At 37.7% G+C, this 18,708-nt stretch overlaps 2 protein-coding genes across 5 annotated transcripts in view; both read left to right on the forward strand.

Annotated features, from left to right (window-relative positions):
• The window catches only part of LOC141432871 (neurexin 1-like), a 261,481-nt gene extending 257,316 nt beyond the window's left edge, over positions 1–4,165 (forward strand). For all 4 annotated transcript variants that reach the window (XM_074094675.1, XM_074094676.1, XM_074094677.1 and 1 more), the window contains exon 29: positions 691–4,165. In XM_074094675.1, the coding sequence (XP_073950776.1) occupies positions 691–849 (159 nt within the window). In that variant the 3' untranslated portion in view covers positions 850–4,165. The remainder of the gene's footprint in view (positions 1–690) is intronic.
• Positions 4,166–11,125: 6,960 nt separating this feature from the next.
• Positions 11,126–13,545, forward strand: LOC141432392 (glutamate receptor-like). The gene has a single exon (XM_074093929.1). The coding sequence runs from the start codon at positions 11,130–11,132 to the stop codon at positions 13,068–13,070; it is 1,941 nt and encodes a 646-aa protein (XP_073950030.1). The 5' UTR covers positions 11,126–11,129; the 3' UTR covers positions 13,071–13,545.
• Positions 13,546–18,708: the final 5,163 nt, after the last annotated feature.

Here is an 18,708-nt window from a genome sequence, read left to right on the forward strand (position 1 = left end):
AGTAGACGATAGAAGTAATACTTGTCACGGAAATTATAAGTTTTCATGATTATTTTAAAAATAATTTGGTGTATTTCTCAGGGCAGCTTTTTAGGTCTCATACTTCACTTGTCATAAAATATCAACGTTGAGAATGTTTTAACAACGCACCTGATCTTAAGCCAAGATGTAGTCTAAATAGAGGTTGCCTAGGAAATCTAATAACCTTTAAACGAGCAATTCTTGTATATCAGAATCTCTAAACGATTTCGATGAAATTTGGTATGTGGGGGTTTTCGGGGATGACAAATCGATCTAGCTTGTTCTTATCTCTAGGAAAGCTCGGTCGCCCAGGTACTTATTATTTAACTTAGATTTGAAGTGGTAATAAATCTCCCGCTTTTCGGTGAAGAACAATATCGTGAGAAAAGCTGTCCACACCTGCGATGCAATTTAACGGTGTGAGTTTAGTTCTTAATACGCACTAAGCTCGCGTGAGAAGCCCTCTCTAAAGCCCTCTCGTCCTGAGAGGAGGCGCTGTACCAATAAGGATGCAACATAATAATAATAATAATAACAACAATAACACAACATCATACAAAAATCAGAAAAATAACGCATAGAAAAACTATGCGTTATTTTTCTGATTTTTGTATTATGTTGTGTAATAGAGCCATTGTGTTGAATTGTTATATTTTTTCTCGGTTAAAGGCGCATTCTGGATACCAAAGTGGAGCAAGCGTACCCGCCGGTGGCGCAGTGAGGAATCTCCAACCTCTGCCTCTTAACAGGAACGGCACTGCGCCCTCCGCCCCCCTCGCCCCGACGCAGCCTGTGAAGCGAGACGGCATCAAGGAGTGGTACGTCTAAATCAAGAGGACAGAGGGAGAAGAATATATTATGGCGCTCATGGTTTTTCAAATATGATGAGGGATGAGGGATGCGCAAATTGCAGTTCGATATTATTGCGCAGAGATTCAAATAATGAATAAGTGTGATGAAGGGTGAGTTGGAGTCGTAGACAATGGATTCTTTGCCACTGTACAACGTGAATACTATAACTTCTCAGTTTGTTTTACGTAGTTAAACGGATAGTTTATACTAATTGAAGTGTATATCATACACATTCAGTATCGTCATTCAGAATACTCACTAAGCTATTTGACATTATTTTTTTTAGGTTTATAATTTAGTGTTATTTTGTACAACAGGTAGTTGGGCCAATCAACTTTTTTACCCACACTAATTTGTCCGCAACATTTTTCAAACAATTGCAGATTTTTGTAAGTAAACATGTTTTTTCTGTAATTTAACAGATAGTGTATAATATGAATACATGCCATCTTACGTAAGTTCAACCTATTAAACCGTGAAATATCTTGTTGGAAGTACGATTTTTTGGTAACGCCAGAGACAACTTTGGTAACGCAGAAGAGGCCCAAAGTGTGGGTTAATAGTTGATTGGCCCAAGTCCGTTAAATCACGAATCATATTTTTAGAACGACCTGAAATTCAAAAATTTAAAATGTTTGCCTGGTTCAAAAGAGCCCTAACAGGGTTTCGTTGATACCATAGGGTAAGACGGTTTTAAACTCTAAAAACGTTAATGGCTGACTATAAAGTTAGACTCATGCTTTCCTTGTCCTCTTCTTCATATTTTAGAATCGTCGAGCGTCAAACTTGCCACAGTTGTGTTAATGATGTGCTCCGGACATATCAAAGACGGTAGAATAGTCGATTGAATTATGTATCGTGATTCCCGTAGTTGCTTTGATCCTCTATCAACCTCGCAAGACAAGGGAAGCCATCAGTTAGGATGATGGTGATGTGGCGCAAGAGCGTAATGAATGTATGGATAATGACTAAGTTGCTTTAATGCGTAAGATGATAAAATAAGATGAAGTACTGACTGATACGCAAGTGTTTAGTATTGTAAATATTAATTATTGTAATGTTTAGTCACTTGTGCGATCGAATGTGCAATTTTTAAGATCAATAAGTATGTGAATTTTATTGCATCTAGTTTAAACTGGAATTGCATTTACATGGTTGGCGTTGAAGTCTCGATTAAGTTTCTTATAATTCTCAATGTATTGTTATTTGTAATTATTATGTACTGTTATTTTGATTATTCTTAGCCTCACTAATATAATACTGTTTCTATGTAATTTTTTTATCAAAACTTGCCTTTAGTAATATTAACTAAACTTAGAGTAAAATAAAGAAAACATCGTTTGAAGTCATAGGACCAAACTATCAAAACAGAACTGTTAGTGAAAAATCAATCTGGATCTACGGAGGAGATCGAATTGATATTGATGCAGAATATCTGATAAGAATAGTTACAATCAAAATCCTTAAAATAAAAGAAAATCAAAGAAAAGTTCATGGTAATATTTTGGCTGCCATCACGTAAATGAAGCATATCGAACAATTGAAGACTACTGTACTTTTAAAATTTCAATATCTCTTTCCTATATTATTAGATCTTGTACACTTTTATTCATAGATGAGACGCGGTGTTAGGAGAGTTAGAAATGGAATCATAATCACTCAAGTTTAAGGTCGAAACTCGCTTGAACTTAGATGCTCGAAAGAGTATTTGTACAATACTTAGAATGCGTAAAACTATCAATCGAGTATGAGCTTGTAGATTTGATATGGAACGTAGATCCACCTTCTGTTTGTACATTCCCATTTTTGTTTTATAGCCCAACCCGCCGAAACGTATTCCCTCTAGACAAATAGGCCTAATTAACAAAGTTACAGGAATTTTACAACAGATTTCAGTTTGACTTTGTTAAAAGCTTTAGATATAAAACGCTGGATATAAGTTGTGAAAGTACTTTAAATATTTATCATGTTAAAGTTAAATTTCAAAACTGCTTTTTTTGTATTTAACCTTCAAAGCGTAAAGTAAAAGCAAGCATCAAGGGAAAAATGTAAGTGAATCGTTTTGGGTGGCATGTCGCAAGGAGCTGTTCTTGGTCCCCTAGAGTTAGTCTATTATATTGCATGCAGTTTCCTCTTTAAATCATTATAAATAAACTGCTTATATTTTTACAACTAGAGTGTACATCCACCGTCCCATTTCCTCTTTCCGATTGTATGAAATAACTTGAATTAGCTTTAAATTAAGACGAAAAAAACATATTTATATAGATTGTTACGAAGCACAGGTTCTAGGTCTTTGAAATTGCATTTATTGTAAATAGTTAACAATAATATGATATTGTAATTAATGAATTTAAGCGGTATTGTACGGTATGGTTATCACACTCGTTTTACGGCACAAAATGTTAGTAACAACAGTTTGTTTGTCTGTCAATTTTAGTGTAAATTTAAAGTAACTAACGTGGTTGACGATTTTGTACCAGAAAATAACGGGCCTTTTCAAAGTTATACCTTAAGCAATACTAAACTGAAACTATTGGTCTGCATTCTCCTTTTAAGGATGGCGATACTGGAAATCCATTTGATTCCTTAAGTCACATTCCTTTGTCAGTAATATCGTACTAGCATTGATTGTTTTCGTGAAAGCTTTCCTTTTATCCAATACATCTTTTTATACCATTTTTAATTATAGTAATAATAAAATTGATTTCTTTATCATAATTAACAAGTGAGTTATTATCCACTATGCACGCAAAAATCAAGGATTTAATACTAGTATCGATGGTCATAATTATCTCAGTACCATTCGGCATAATCTGCCTATTATTATTTTTTTGCAAATCGTGGTCCTCGATTGGGAAGTTCTGAAGGAATGCTCAATTTTTTTTTCAAAATATTCTATTTCGCCTGATGTATTATTTTGAAAAGGCCCGGAACATTACTGATACAGTGCAATTTTCTTATAAAACACGACATGTTATATTAGCTTTGTATCAAGAACAAAAAGTGCCTCAATAATAAATAGTTATTGAAGCTCGACTAACATCACACGATCATCTTTGGTGACAGTTTTAATTTTAGCTTTTAAATGAACACGCATTTTAATTAAGCTAAACTTAGTTTATATGTTAAATAGTTTTTATAACCAAGTATTGTGACTGTGTTTTAGGAAAATTGCTGTTATAATTGTTTATTTACTTATCATGTTGTTGTAACGACCCCGGTCGGACCAAGTTTTATTTTAATCTACAAGACAAGTGACAGAATTTGAAATAATATCATGTAAAATACATCACGCGTGTTTCATTGTTACTCCGTTTTGATTTTATCCCAGCTTCTATACATCCCACTTACAACAGTGGGTGGCACTTACACAGGCCTCCTTCCAGAATGATAGGGCTTGGGGCTTAATTCCCACGCAGGCCCAGTGCGGAATCGGAGCTTTACACACACACTATTGAAATTCTTGACTTGATGAGTGCAAGTTATTTTCCTTCACCGTTAAACTCATGGTAATTTTGAAAGGTGATTTCGCTCGCACCTCAATCTAAATTATGTTAAAAAAAAACTACAAATTAATAAAACTATACGAAATAATTGCCCGAAATCGACATTGCAGATTATAGTCTGTCTGCCATTTTACATAGTGTATTAATTAAACGAGGTAACACATTGTGTTCACTTGGCCCCATGTTGGGCGCCAATTAAGATAATGAACTAGTGGGCCATAAATACTTACTAACCAATATGGTTCTTTATCACACTTTTAAAAACCGGCCAAGAGCGTGTCGGTCACGCTTAAAATAGGGTTCCGTAGCCATTACGAAAAAAATAAGTAAGTAATATGTTTGGATTTGAAACTTTGATATACTTACTACCATTTTGAATTTTTTCAAACCAAATTTACTCCACCCACCGGTTTAGATTTTAAAGGGGGGACGCTCGATTTTAATGAAAATTTGCACTTTAAAGTTGAATATTTTGCAAACAAATCACTGAATCGAAAAATCGTTTTAGAAACTCCCTAATGATTTTTTAAAATACCTATCCAACGATACCCCACACTACAAGGTTGGATGAGTAAAAAAAAAACCCAACTTTACGTCTATGGGAGGTACACTAATTTTTTTTTTTAATTTTTATAGTACTATTTTTTTGGGATAGTTTACATACATATTCGTGCAAAATTACAGCTTTGTAGCAATGATAGTCCCTGAGCAATGCCGCGGACGGACAGACAGACAGACATGGCGAAACTATAAGGGTTCCGTTTTTGCCATTTTGGCTCCGGAACCCTAAAAAAGAGTGTTCTCTTTGTTCTGATGGGAGATAAATCAACACGTTCCTTGTCCTCATACCATACAGTATGGTTTGATGATGCTTAGTCCAAATATGCATTCAGATTAGCGACGCGACTTTTATATGAATATTGTATTTCCTAGTATTGCGCTATATAAATATCACGGGACAATTCACACCAATTGACCTAGTCCCAAAGTAAGCGTAGCAAAGCTTGTGTTATGGGTACTAAGCAACGGATAAATATAATTATATAGATAGATACATACTTAAATACATAGTAAACACCCAAGACCCGAGAACAAACATTCGTATTTTTCATACAAATATCTGCCCCGACACGGGAATCGAACCCGGGACCTCAAGCTTCGTAGTCAGGTTCTCTAACCACTAGGCCATCTGGTCGTCTAAACTACTAACTATACTTTGATATAACAAACGTCCAATAGCGTCTATAACATCGAACTGGATGTGGTCGAAAAATGATTTGCAAATTTTGATATCACAAGGCAGGTGACGCAGATGCTACGGGTAAGACACGCTGATGCAACAGGTATGATACACGAATACTACAACGATGATACGTGGACTCTACGGTCACTAACCCTGTTATACACGGGTATGACACGCCATTGACATGTTGTAGTCCGTGTCACGTTAAATTCCGTGCCTGATACGTTCACAGTACGGCCATGGCGTGATGCGTTGTAGTGGCCAGATACCTTTTCAACAACAAATAAATTATGAACGATGCAAATTTAATAAAAGTTTGTAAAAGGCGACACGGCTTCACCTGACGTAAGAAAAGGGTCCGTATGCTTTTCATAACGGGAGCAAAAAGGACGTAAAGCGTGTATGTATGTGAATGCCTACGTGTATTTGTAATTTTATTATACTTCACGATATAGCAGCCAAACGGATTTTAATGAAATTTAGCATGTAGATATCTAGTTGGACGTCTAATAATACATGGCATCGATGATACTCCAATGCAAATGCCGTGTGTGTAATCAACAATGGCTAGTGCCGTGTAACTGTTTAGAGATTTTTTTTTACAATTTTTTTTTACCTGACTGCGAAGAAGGAGGGTTATAGTGTTTGACCCGTATGTATGTATTGTTGTCAATTCCTATGTCCTCTCATAACTACCCAACAGCTGAACCGATTTTGATAAATGATACTTCATTGAATTCATCTTAATGACGCGAGTGACACTGGGTACATAAAATTCTTAAAAAAATTAAATGGCGGATTTTTGACGCCAAATTGTGTCTTCAAATTTTTTTTTATTTAAACCTATCGAGTAGGGTATCAAAATGAAGGGATTTAAAAACAGATTACAAATATATATATATATACAAGTCATGTGTTTTTATTTACCGTTTTTACAGAAATATCAAAAAAATATGAAATAAAACAATAAATTTAAAAAATCCATACCCGACTGCGTTAAAAAATACTAAAAAGAAGAAAACAAGACGTGGTCTAGAATTCTGTTAAGTAGATAACTTAAACTTCAACAGTCGGGACCCACTCAAATCGCGACCAGGTCAAAAATTCTTAGTATCTAATGGTGGTAATTCTTAATATCAGATTTTTTTTACAGATTTTTTTTTAATTAAATGTCGTTGTGTTTAGATATACTGTGTTACCGGCAGCCAGACTTTTTTAAAGGGAGGTTTAAAGTAAAGTATGTCTGTAACTTAACCATGACATCAATTTAAACTAAAAATCAGACTTTGTTAACTTTCGAACAAAGTTATGATTGCAATGTACACCAAAGTAAATTGACAAGTAATCAAAGTATGTGTCAGCTGTCGTTTACATTACCTACTTGTCAATTTACTTTGCTGTACATTGTTGGCAATTATAATTTTGTTAGAAAGTAAACAAAATTTGAATTTTAGTTTATTAATAAAATTAATGTCATATCATAGTTAAGTTACAGAAATACGTTACTTTAACCTCCCTTAAAAAAGCTTGGCTGCCAGTAACACACTTTATACCAGACGCGTTATTTTCAATTTTGTTACTTTTTGTTTACTTACGCGGGCATTGCATCGACGATAGGCTACTTTTTATCCCGATATTCAGGATTGATGTAAAATACCAGTCTTAACCATTAGGTCTAGAAACCTAACATTTTATACGGATGTTCGTTATACTTTATGTACACAAACGATAACAACCAGTTTTTTTTTGGGAAGTCCCGTGAAAATTTAGTAAAAACCTGCTATTTAAATTTAACTTAGACGACTGGATAGTCCAGTGTTTAGAGAACCTGACTACGAAGCTTGAGGTCCTGGGTTCGATCCTCGGTCGAGACAAATATTTTTATATGAATACTTATGTTTGTTCTCGAATCTTGATTAATAAGTATGTATTTAAGGACGTCAATATGAAGTATATTTTGTTCATCCGTTGCCTAGTACTACCCAAAGCATAAGCTTTTTTTTATTTTGAGAGGGAGGCAAACGAGGAAGAGGATCATCTGATGCAAAATGAACACCACTGCCCATGAGTACCAACTACTCAAAGAGAGTAATTGGTCCGTAGCTTTGCTTACTTTGGGATGTCAATGAGGGTTTTCACAGAGGTGAAATATCGCTAGATGGCGTTAGTATCGTGAGCTCTGTTTGACGTTTGACGTTTGCTTGCGATTGGCTCATTTAATTATTTAAACTCTGGAATGAACTATCGCCTGCGGTATTCCCGGACCGCTATGACCTTCAAGTTTTCAAGAAAAGAGCGTACTCCTACCTTAAAGGCCGTCAACGCACTTGTGACTCTTCTGGTGTTGCAGGTGTCCATGGGCGACTGTAATCGCTTAACATCAGGCGATCCGCCTGCTCCTTTGCCCCCTATACCATAAAAAAAAATTAACCAATCACGAGCAAACGTCAAACGGAACTCAGGACACTAACGCCATCTAGCGATATTTTGCCTCCGTCAAAAACTCTCATTGGAGTCAAGTGTCTCGTGATAAGTATTTATTATTATTTCACTAACAAATCTGGTGGTTAGCGTTTACGACACCGCGGGCAAGTCTAGTTGAGGATAAGGTCTAGGCCATGTTCGTTACAGTACTTACAGAAATGAATTCTAATAGGTCTATTTTCAAATGTCAGGCATAAGTCTAATCTTTACGAAATGTCAACAAAACGATACAAATTATATCAGGCGTGTTCAACCTGTCAAGTTTTAATAATAATAATTTACACACTTATTTCTATAGTGTAACGTCTGATCATTGTAATTTACTATCGTGGTTAGTAGAAAAAATCGTTATTGAAACAAATCCACGTTTATTATAAGTCGCAAATTATAAAATAAATTCTCTAATTTTAACTTTATTATTTTACTCACAGCTTATCGCATAAACCATTAATTTGTCAGATAAATTGAAATTGCGGGTTTTTATTCAATCCCCACTGCTGGGCACAGGCCTCCTCTCTGAACAAGAGGGCTTGGGCCATAGTTCCCACGCGGGCCCAGTGCGGATTGGGAACTTCACACGCACCATTGAATTGCTTCGCAGGTTTGTGCAGGTTTCCTCACGATGTTTTCCTTCACCGCAAAGCTCGTGGAAAATTTCAAATGTAATTCCGCACATGAATTTCGAAAAACTCAGAGGTGCGAGCCGGGGTTTGAACCCACGACCCTCTGTTTGAGAGGCGATAGGTCAAACCACTAGGCCACCACGGCTTCCCTCATGCTCAGAGAGGAGGCCTTTGCCCAGCAGTGGGATGTATATAGGCTGGGATGATGATGATGATGATTCAATCCCCATGGGAATTCTCAAACGTTACATCGTGTTATTTATTTACGATGCAACAAAAAAGCAAAAGCGACGTAGCAAAATTAAATAAATAAATAAATATCATGGGACACCTGACACCAATTGACCTAGTCCCAAACTAAGCAAAGCTTGTACTATAGATACTAGGCAACGGATAAACGTACTTATATACATAAATTCATACTTAAATACATACCTATTAAGCATCCCAAACCCGAGAACAAGCATTCGTATTATTCATACAAATATCTGCCCCGCCCGGGAATCGAACCCGGGACCTCAAGCTTCTTAGTCACGTTATCTAACCACTTGGCCATGTTGGTGGTCCAGTCGTCGTCGGTTGCATGTCTCTAAACTTAGAGGTTACGAGTTTAGGATTTTATACGGATTCTTTTCTGTGATATCACTGGAATAATAGTATTTGTTGAGTTTGTATGAATTGCGAGTGTCTATGTAGGTACAGTCAAGGGCAAAAATATGTATACACTTTAGTACCTTGTCACTTTAACCACTGTGACAGTTCATATATGGCAGTTCAAATATGACGAAAATAGACAAGGTACTAAAGTGTATACATATTTTTGCCCTTGACTGTACCTTTGTATTATTCTAGACAACCGGTTACATACCGAATTCCATCAAATCGTTCAGCCGTTTAAAGCGCTCGGTTGTTTTATGCCATAAACGCTGCGTTAAACGCAATGCGTTTGACGCACATACATTTTCTATCAGATAATCCATACCAGGGCTTGTTAACGTTACCAAATTCACACTATAAGTAACGTTAAATAACGGTAAAAATCATAAAAATACCTAGTACCGGTATTAAAATTTAACGTTAATTGATAACTTAACATTATTTAACGTTACCTAATTACCGTTATTTTTACCGGTAAATTTACTTTACATTGTAGGGCTTGTTAACGTTACCCAATTCACATTATTATAACGATACCGAAGTAACACTATCGGTAATTTTTGCTATGCTACCGAGTGTTGCCAATTTAGCGCGTGCATACTTGCTCGATACATGAGGATAATCTGAATAATCTGCCATTTAACGTTACCCAAGCTTACCGGTAAATAGTAATATAAATACCGTTAAAATAATTTAACGATACTTTTGAATTAACGTTAATTTAATGAATAGATGATTACGTTACCATTTTTTATACCGGTAAAAAGTTGTATAAGTAACGGTAAATCGTTAATTATCATTTAACGTTAAATCGGTTTGACAGTTGGTAACGTTACCACTTTTTAACGGTATTTAAAGCCCTGATCCATACGCTTGCCGCTGCGTTCACTGCGTAAGACAATGGTTGGATATACGGTTATCCGGTGCAAGTTGATGTGCGTCAAGCGTATTGCGTATAACGCAGCGTTTATCGCACAAACGAGCGCTTTAACGCGAAGGAATAATACTCACAAACTGTTTACACTAATAATATTAGTAGGATCGTAATCCAATAGTTGCGTATTACTGACTGAGCATAAGGCACTTGTCCCACCGCCGACGATGAGCGAGAAGCGAGTAGAGCGAGTAACTAGAAACGAGTGGGCGAGCAGCGAGAAGCGAGTGTAGTTTTGTCGCTCGGCTGTAAGCGAGTGTTCGCGTGCGACGGGCGATTACTCGCTCCTCTTGACTCGCTCGTGCGGGGCGGCCGCCAAGATGACATCGCTGAGCGAGTATCTATAGGCACTTGTCCCACCGCCGACGATGAGCGAGAAGCGAGTAGAGCGAGTAACTAGAAACGAGTGGGCGAGCAGCGAGAAGCGAGTGTAGTTTTGTCGCTCGGCTGTAAGCGAGTGTTCGCGTGCGCCGGGCGATTACTCGCTCCTCTCGACTCGCTCGTGCGGGTCGGCCGCCAAGATGACATCGCTGAGCGAGTATCTATAGCTCAGCGAGTTTTATATCTCTAGTCGCTGCGACAAAAGATGTAAGAGCGAGTTCTCGCCGACAGTGTGAACAGCCAGCGATCAACTAGTAATATATGTGTCTCTTTTACTCACACAGGATCTTATATCTTTTGTTCGTTTCTTGAGCGAGAAAATAGTCGATAGCCAATCGTTTCCTCGCTGGCGGTGAGACAAGTGCCTAAAAGCAATTCTGTCGGGCCACTCCAAGTCATTTTATTATGGTTACAGCGAAACCAAGATGCGCTCGAGATTATTTCTACTCTGCTTTTGTTTTATTCATTGTGTCGCAGCAAAAAACAACCCGTTACTAATGCCGTCTGAAGATTCCGGAAAACTGGTAAAAGCAGCTGTATGTGTCTTAAAAATGTCAACTAAATATTTCGTAGAACATAAGGCACTGAGTGGCAGTATCGTTATCATCAGTATGAACTCTGTGGTCTCTATCGTGCAAAGGGCTATGTTTGAAACTATTCACAGAGGCATAAAATATTCAGTCATGGTAAAAGATTCTTTGTTCCCGCATCGCAATGCATCGCATTTTCGTGAGATAGCTAAAAATTATATGATAATTTTAGAAGCGAAACATGAGCTAGCACGAGACGTGATACAGTTAACTAAATTGCCAACTTGGAATCCTTTGGCTAAGGCGATTGTTTTTTACCAACTCCTACCTGGCGAAGATGGCGAGAAAATTTCCATATCATTCATCAATGAAATGAGGAGCTACAAACTTTTTAAAACCGTAATATTCATGTTTTCACCTGAGAATGAGGAGGTTATTTCTTATTCCTGGGCTCCCTACAGCGATAATAGTTGTGGAGGCAAGTGTGAGTCGGTTTATATTTTAGACAAGTGTAAGAACAACAGATTGAGAGAGATTCATAGTCCAATAGAGATGTTCCCTTTAAATTTGAAGAAATGTCCACTGATCACATATGCGGTAGTCTCTGAACCATACGTCATGCCACCTATAAGAAAATTAACCCACGCAGAATACGACGACGTTTACGAATTCGATAAAGGTGGAGAAATAAACCTAGTGAAATTAATAAGTGAGTTCACAAACATGAGTTTAATTGTACGGATGTCTGATATGCCGGAAAATTGGGGTCTAATTGACCCAAACGGGACGTCGACGGGCGCTTTTGGAGAGCTTAAGAATGACTCGGTCGATTTAGTAATCGGTGATATAGAAGTAACGAGAAGTATCCGAAAATGGTTCCATCCGACCGTGAGTTACACGCAGGACGAAATGACGTGGTGCGTCCCAAGGTCAGAGAGAGCGTCGACGTGGAACAATTTGGTGATCATCTTCCAATGGTCCACATGGGTCGCTACGCTTGTAAGCATCATTATAATGGGACTGATATTTCACTATCTTTACTTCAGAGAAAACGATAGGAAAGTTACAAAATGGCCGACGAATTCTTGGCTGTTCACATTGAGCATGTTATTAGGTTGGGGTGCAGGGTTTAATCCCAAGAGTGCAACGTTCCGTATTCTAATCTTCGCTTGGCTATTCTTCGGCTTAAACATGGGCATATCTTACGAGTCATTTCTGAGAACATTTCTAATGCACCCGCGATACGAGAAACAGATAAGCACAGAGACGGATCTTATACGATCCCGAATTCCTTTGGGAGGCAGGGGGATATACCGATCCTATTTCGAGACTAATAACGAGAGCTCGTTTTATTTGTATCGCAAATATGTCTCGACAAGTTTCTCAGATGGGATTAGGAGAGCTGCTTTGAGTAGGAATTTCGCTGTTGTGTCGTCGAGACGTCAGGCGGAATACCAAGATCAAAAGTTGGGTAAAGGACAACCGCTATTATACTGTTTCAAAGAAGGGAACAATCTTTATAAGTATGGGGTTGTCCTTGTTGCTAGAAGGTGGTTTCCGATGTTGGAGAGATTCAATAATATGATAAGGCAGGTGTCTGAAAATGGTTTGATTGATAAGTGGAACCGTGAATTGTTTATTCACGGTGGAAGCGTTGACAGCTCCGGTAATGTTGAGCCTCTAAAAATTCAGCATCTATTAGGTGCTTTCATGTTTATTGGCATGATGTACGCATTCAGTGTAATAGTGCTTCTTGGAGAGTTGTCTATAAGTTTTTTAGATAAGCGTTGGAACGGTAAAAAAACGGCTGTGTGTAATCGAGTGAAGATAATGTAATTCAATACAATACAATACGATGACTCTTTATTCTACACAACAATAGTAAATGACACTGAAAATAGGTACACAGAGATTAAGCAATAGGCGGCCGTATTGCTTCAGAACGATCTCTTCCAGGAAATCGTTTACGACAGAAAGAAGTTAAAGTAGGTAGTTTAATTTACTGCAACAGAATATACTTGGTTTGGATAGGTATTTAACTAAATGTAAACAAAACAACGTCAATTGGTGTCTTAAATATTGAATTTTCCCCATTAAACTATCTAGCAACACATGCTGAGTGGAGACCCTTTTTCGGTGACAATTGGTGTCATCACCATACAATTTATTGTACAATACAATACAATACAATACAAAGACTCTTTATTGTACACCAGACATAGTAAGCGATACAGAAAACAAATTATTAAAATTACAAGGTGAGCAATAGGCGGCCTTATCGCTTAAGAGCGATCTCTTCCAGGCAACCTTATTGTTATTTTGCTTGTATAGTAATATATTATTGTTTTTTGTGTTTGGTGGTGGTACTGTTGAAACCGTTAATAAAAAAAAAATCTTTCTTTCTTTCTTTCTAAACATTTACATTTCTGTATTGAAATACACTAGTCTAGTTTGTATTATTAAGAAAAAATTATAAAAACCTTGAATGTACCAAATCTGGCAGCTGAAGTTTGTTTACATTTAGTTAAATACCTATCCAAACCAAGTACAGAGCAACAAAAGAAAAATCATATAAAAGAAATGGTTCACAAAAATACACGTGTAAAACATATAGGTATACTGAGCGGCAAAAAATCTGGCCCTCAAATGTAAATACATAGTAATAATTAATTTTGTATTTAAAGTGGGCCAAAAATCTTTAGTTTATTTTTGCTTACCCACGGGTACTAATTGAAGGTAAAATTATTTTTTAATTTTGCTTCAATATTAAGTTTGCCTGTTATGAAATAAAATAGGAGTGAGCTCTTTAATTTTCCTTTTATAATATAGAACGCCAAATTATTTTACTTATTTTTGTAGTCTTTGCCTAAATTTCTTTATTTAATTATTTCGCAATTTATTATATTGGTCAAGATAAGGATAAGATAAAGTTTATTGCAGAAAATTCGGCTTGGGAAGAAGAGGAAGTTATTATGGAAATTATTTTGTTAGGTAAGTATCTCTTATTTTGGGTCGTGCGAGCAGAGCGGTGGCGCGTAGTGTGCGTGTTGCGGCAGCCGCCGGTTCGTTTGCTCCTGAGAGGAAGGGCTACGAAATAGCCCGAAACATGTCGAGCTAAACTCGGTTTAAGACGTGAGTTATCCGTTATAATAAACATTTAACATTTAATACCTCTTATCCCACTAATATTATAAAGCGAAAGTTTGTAAGTCTGTTTGTTTTTGTTACCTCTTCATATCTAAACTGAAACTGATTTAGATGAAATTACAGATAGTTTAAGTCCCGGGGAAGGACATAGAGTAGTTTTTATCTAGCTCCTTCTTTTAATAATTCCTTCGGGATACTGATAAACAAATTTTACACGGACGTAGTCGCGGGCAACAGGCTAGTTATTAATATAATTTATCCCATTTCTCAAGCTGACATCTCTGTTATCCTCAAAAGCTCCAATTTCCCCATAATTTCCCTTCACAAACGTATTAGGAGCATGGTAATACGTAAATCTGTCACTAATGATCAAGCAATGTAACCACTACGCATGATTAACATTCAAATGTGAGTAATGTATATTATTGTACATCAAGACTAGGGATGTCACAAATATTTGTATTCGCATTCGCATATGCGAATAATTCGCATCATTTTAAACCAGCGATACTCTAAGTGTGTTAGGCCCTGTAAGGGTTCCGCAAGAATTTAGAAAAAAAATAACCTGAGCCGAACCTGATATGAGACTTCAACTGTCCTCTCTCTAACCTGATATCAACCGATTGATGAAAAATAAAAAATAGTTTCATACCTCCAATTAGTTAGATTTTTTTTCTTTTACAATACCTTCTATTATTATTCTTGTTATGTAAGTAAGTAATAAGTAACTGTTACATGGTAGGTACTTTTATTATGCTTATGAATAAAGAATACACTTTTAAAAACTATTGTTTTCTTGTAGGGTTCCATCAAGTATATCGCTTTCCAAAAGGGTTCCGTCACCAAAAAAGATTGAGAACCGCTGTTTTAAACATTGGCATCAACATTCGCATTCGCATAAACGATGCGAACATATTGCGAATGCGAATGTGTGCAAGTCGTGACGTGTTTCGCCTGCGCCGGCCACCGGCCGCCGAGACGCCAACTCGCGCATGCGCAAAGCGCGCCTACCCGTATTTCGTGATTAAGGCGCGCTTATAGTTGAATTTTCGGTATTTGAGGGGGTGAAGCAGACGACGCGGTGGAGGCGAATGCGGGGCGACTCGCGCGTCTGTCACGCAGCCCGTTGACGGCCTTATTCTGTTTGTAACCGTATTCTGGTTAATGTGAATTCCGGATTTTTCCTTAAAATTATAATTACACATTTTTTTGGTTTAATAAAGAAAATCTTCGTTTAATATGAATAGTCTTGGTAATAAACAAATTATTTATGCCTCTTCATGCCCACAGTTTGATTTGTAACGTAGGTAATGGATAGACATTTACCCCCTTATTCATAAAACTTAACAAGCCTATGTTAACTAACAAATGCTTTGTCCCTTTCTAACAAATACAAATGTCGAAGTGACAGATAAGGACAAACGACTTTTAGCGGCATTTTAACTAAAATAGGTTTGATTGTCGTTTATGAATAAGGGGGTATGACTGAATAGGTCGATAGATAGATATGACAGATGGCATGTCCTTGTTTCGGAGGCCAAGACCCTCTTTGGGTCCCTGAGCCAAATTAGTTAGTTAGATAGCTTATTAGTCTGGTCAACATTTAGGATACTTTATGTTACGGAAAATAAATATTTTTGGATATAATAAAAAATTGCTCTAAATCGGATTCCGCGCGGACGCAGTCGACGGCAACAATTAGTTTTAAATAAATTTATAGCTCTTCCAAAATTGTCTGGAGCATGAAGCGATGTTTTTCTTATTTTCATGACTTGAGAAGTATGGATATGTAGGAGAAAGTTATTTATCTTCAGTCAGAGGAGATTCCAAAGTTGATTGTCTGGAGCATGAAGCGATGTTTTCGCTATTTTCGTCGCTTGAAAAGTATAGATATGTAGAAGAAAGTTCTTTTTCTTCAGTCAGAGGAGGTTCTACAGTTATTTTTCATGAAGATTCTTTTTCCCTTAGTGGCATTCCCCGAGCTCGACGGGAATCAACAATTTCGGGTAGTAACCAGTCCATATAAAATGAAATTAGTTTGTCTTTCATTTTTTTCCCCAAAATGTATCATCTATAAGTATGATTACTGTTTTGAGGTGATGATTTTCACCACTCCACACAGCAAATATACACTGTGCTCGACACGTGACATGGAGACCTTGGATCTGGTCATACCAGTTACTATTTTTGTTAATTTCAGTAGTTTTAGTTTCCTTTTCATAATTCTACATCTGAATTTCGTTTTCTTTGATACATTTTTCAAGTCCATTTCTAAAGGCTACACTTCAACCGGGCACTTTATTTCACTTTTACTTAAAGATGATACATTTTGGGAGAAAAAATTAAAGACAAACTAATTTCAAAATTGAAAATACAAACTGAAATATAGATGCACAGAAAACCAGAAAAATAAGACCAGCACTGGAAATCGAACCCAGGTCCTCGGTATTCCGTACCGCGTGCTATACCGCTACACCACTGCTGGTCCACCAGCAGTGACCAGCAGTGGTGGTTGACCGGCAGTGGTGTAGCGGTATAGCACGCGGTACGGAATACCGAGGACCTGGGTTCGATTCCCAGTGCTGGTCTTATTTTTCTGGTTTTTCGGTGCATCTATATTTCAGTTTGTATTTTCAATTTAGGTTTTACGGGATGACCGTAAAAGAAAAAAAATTGGAATGGAAATAAAAAATATAAAAAGATTCCAAAAAACCAATCTTGATTTACGTGAAGGTAAATTACAAATCGAAGTCCCTATAATAAATAAGTCGCTGATAAGGTAGGCGGTAGGCGTCGTAATGTACGGTCTGGTACACACGGACCGCATTCCAATTGCAATCCGGCTGTAAAATGGCAGAACTACATCAGAACTGCGTAAGAACTGCACTCCGACTGCCTAAAATGGCAGTTGGAATGCAGTCCTCTGACAGTCGGGTCCAGTGCTGGTGCAGTTGTACTAACTGCGCAATAACTGCATCCAAACTCCCATTTTGCAGCCGGATTGCAGTTGGAGTACATGTTTTTGTCAATAATTTACTAGTGCAACCAAGTGCAACCATCTTATTTTATTAAAATAATTTATGTTAAATAACTTGGCTGAATGCAAGATATTACCTTTGCCTGCAAAAAGTGAGAAAATCTAAACTTAGATCGAAACTGTTGCATCTACTATCAGAAATGTCAGTGAAACTGTCAAAGGGATCAAGCAGGGCTACTACGAAACTCGAAACTAGAAGTTCGTGTCGTGCGGTCCCTCTGACACTTATACTATTTAATACGAGAGCGAGAGGGACGGTACGATACGAACTTCGAGTTTCGAGTTTCGTAGTAGCCGCAAGGTTCGCCGCATGTTCGCCGTGAGTAGTATAGGTTATACAACGTGCCTACAATTTGTATGGCAGTCGCGGTAGAATCTGGACGAAGCCGTCCGCGTCCGTGAGCAGCCGAGGCCCGCGCCAACCAGCTTGCGGTCGTAGTACGAATGTGAAATCCGCTCAGCAGGGATGCTACGAAACTCGAAGATCGTGGGTTGCGGTCCCTCTGACACTTATACTATTTAATACGAGAGCGAGAGGGATGGTACGATACGAACTTCGAGTTTCGAGTTTCATAGTAGCCGCAAGGTTCGCCGCATGTTCGCCGTGAGTAGTATAGGTTTATACAACGTGCCTACAATTTGTATGGCAGTCGCGGTAGAATCTGGACGAAGCCGTCCGCTTCCATGAGCAGCCGAGGCCCGCGCCAACCAGCTTGCGGTCGTAGTACGAATGTGAAATCCGCTCAGCAGTGCTGCTACGAAACTCGAAGATCGTGGGTTGCGGTCCCTCTGACACTTATACTATTTAGTACGAGATAGAGAGGGACCGCACGACACGAACTTCGAGTTTGGAGTTTCGTAGTAGCCCTGCTGACTCGGCCCGACTCCGGCCGGTCGATTAGTGTGTGGTAGGTACTTCGTTTAGGTACTCTAATGCTTCTCATATGTGCTCTGAGTTCACTTATGCGTTTCCTCTTTCGCTTAACTTTTTTAATACTGCGATTACCCATATTATTTGCTCTCAAAAGTAGTACTAGCGCGTTAGAAAAATGTGCACAGGTCCGTCGTCGACTACGTACACGCGTGTACTGGCGACTGGGAAATACTTGGCCGCCGCCGCGCGCTAGAACCGTTTTATTTTGCCAAAGACGAAATAAATTGGTATGATTGATGTACTCAACCTATTGAAAATCTATGAAGCATAAATCTAAATCTACTAAAAACTATTTAATAAAGCAAATTTTGTGTTGATATTCATAATAGTTTTTATAATATTTGGTTTAACGTGTA

The sequence above is a fragment of the Choristoneura fumiferana genome, chromosome 11 (assembly GCF_025370935.1).
Source record: "Choristoneura fumiferana chromosome 11, NRCan_CFum_1, whole genome shotgun sequence".
Classification (NCBI taxonomy): domain Eukaryota; kingdom Metazoa; phylum Arthropoda; class Insecta; order Lepidoptera; family Tortricidae; genus Choristoneura; species Choristoneura fumiferana.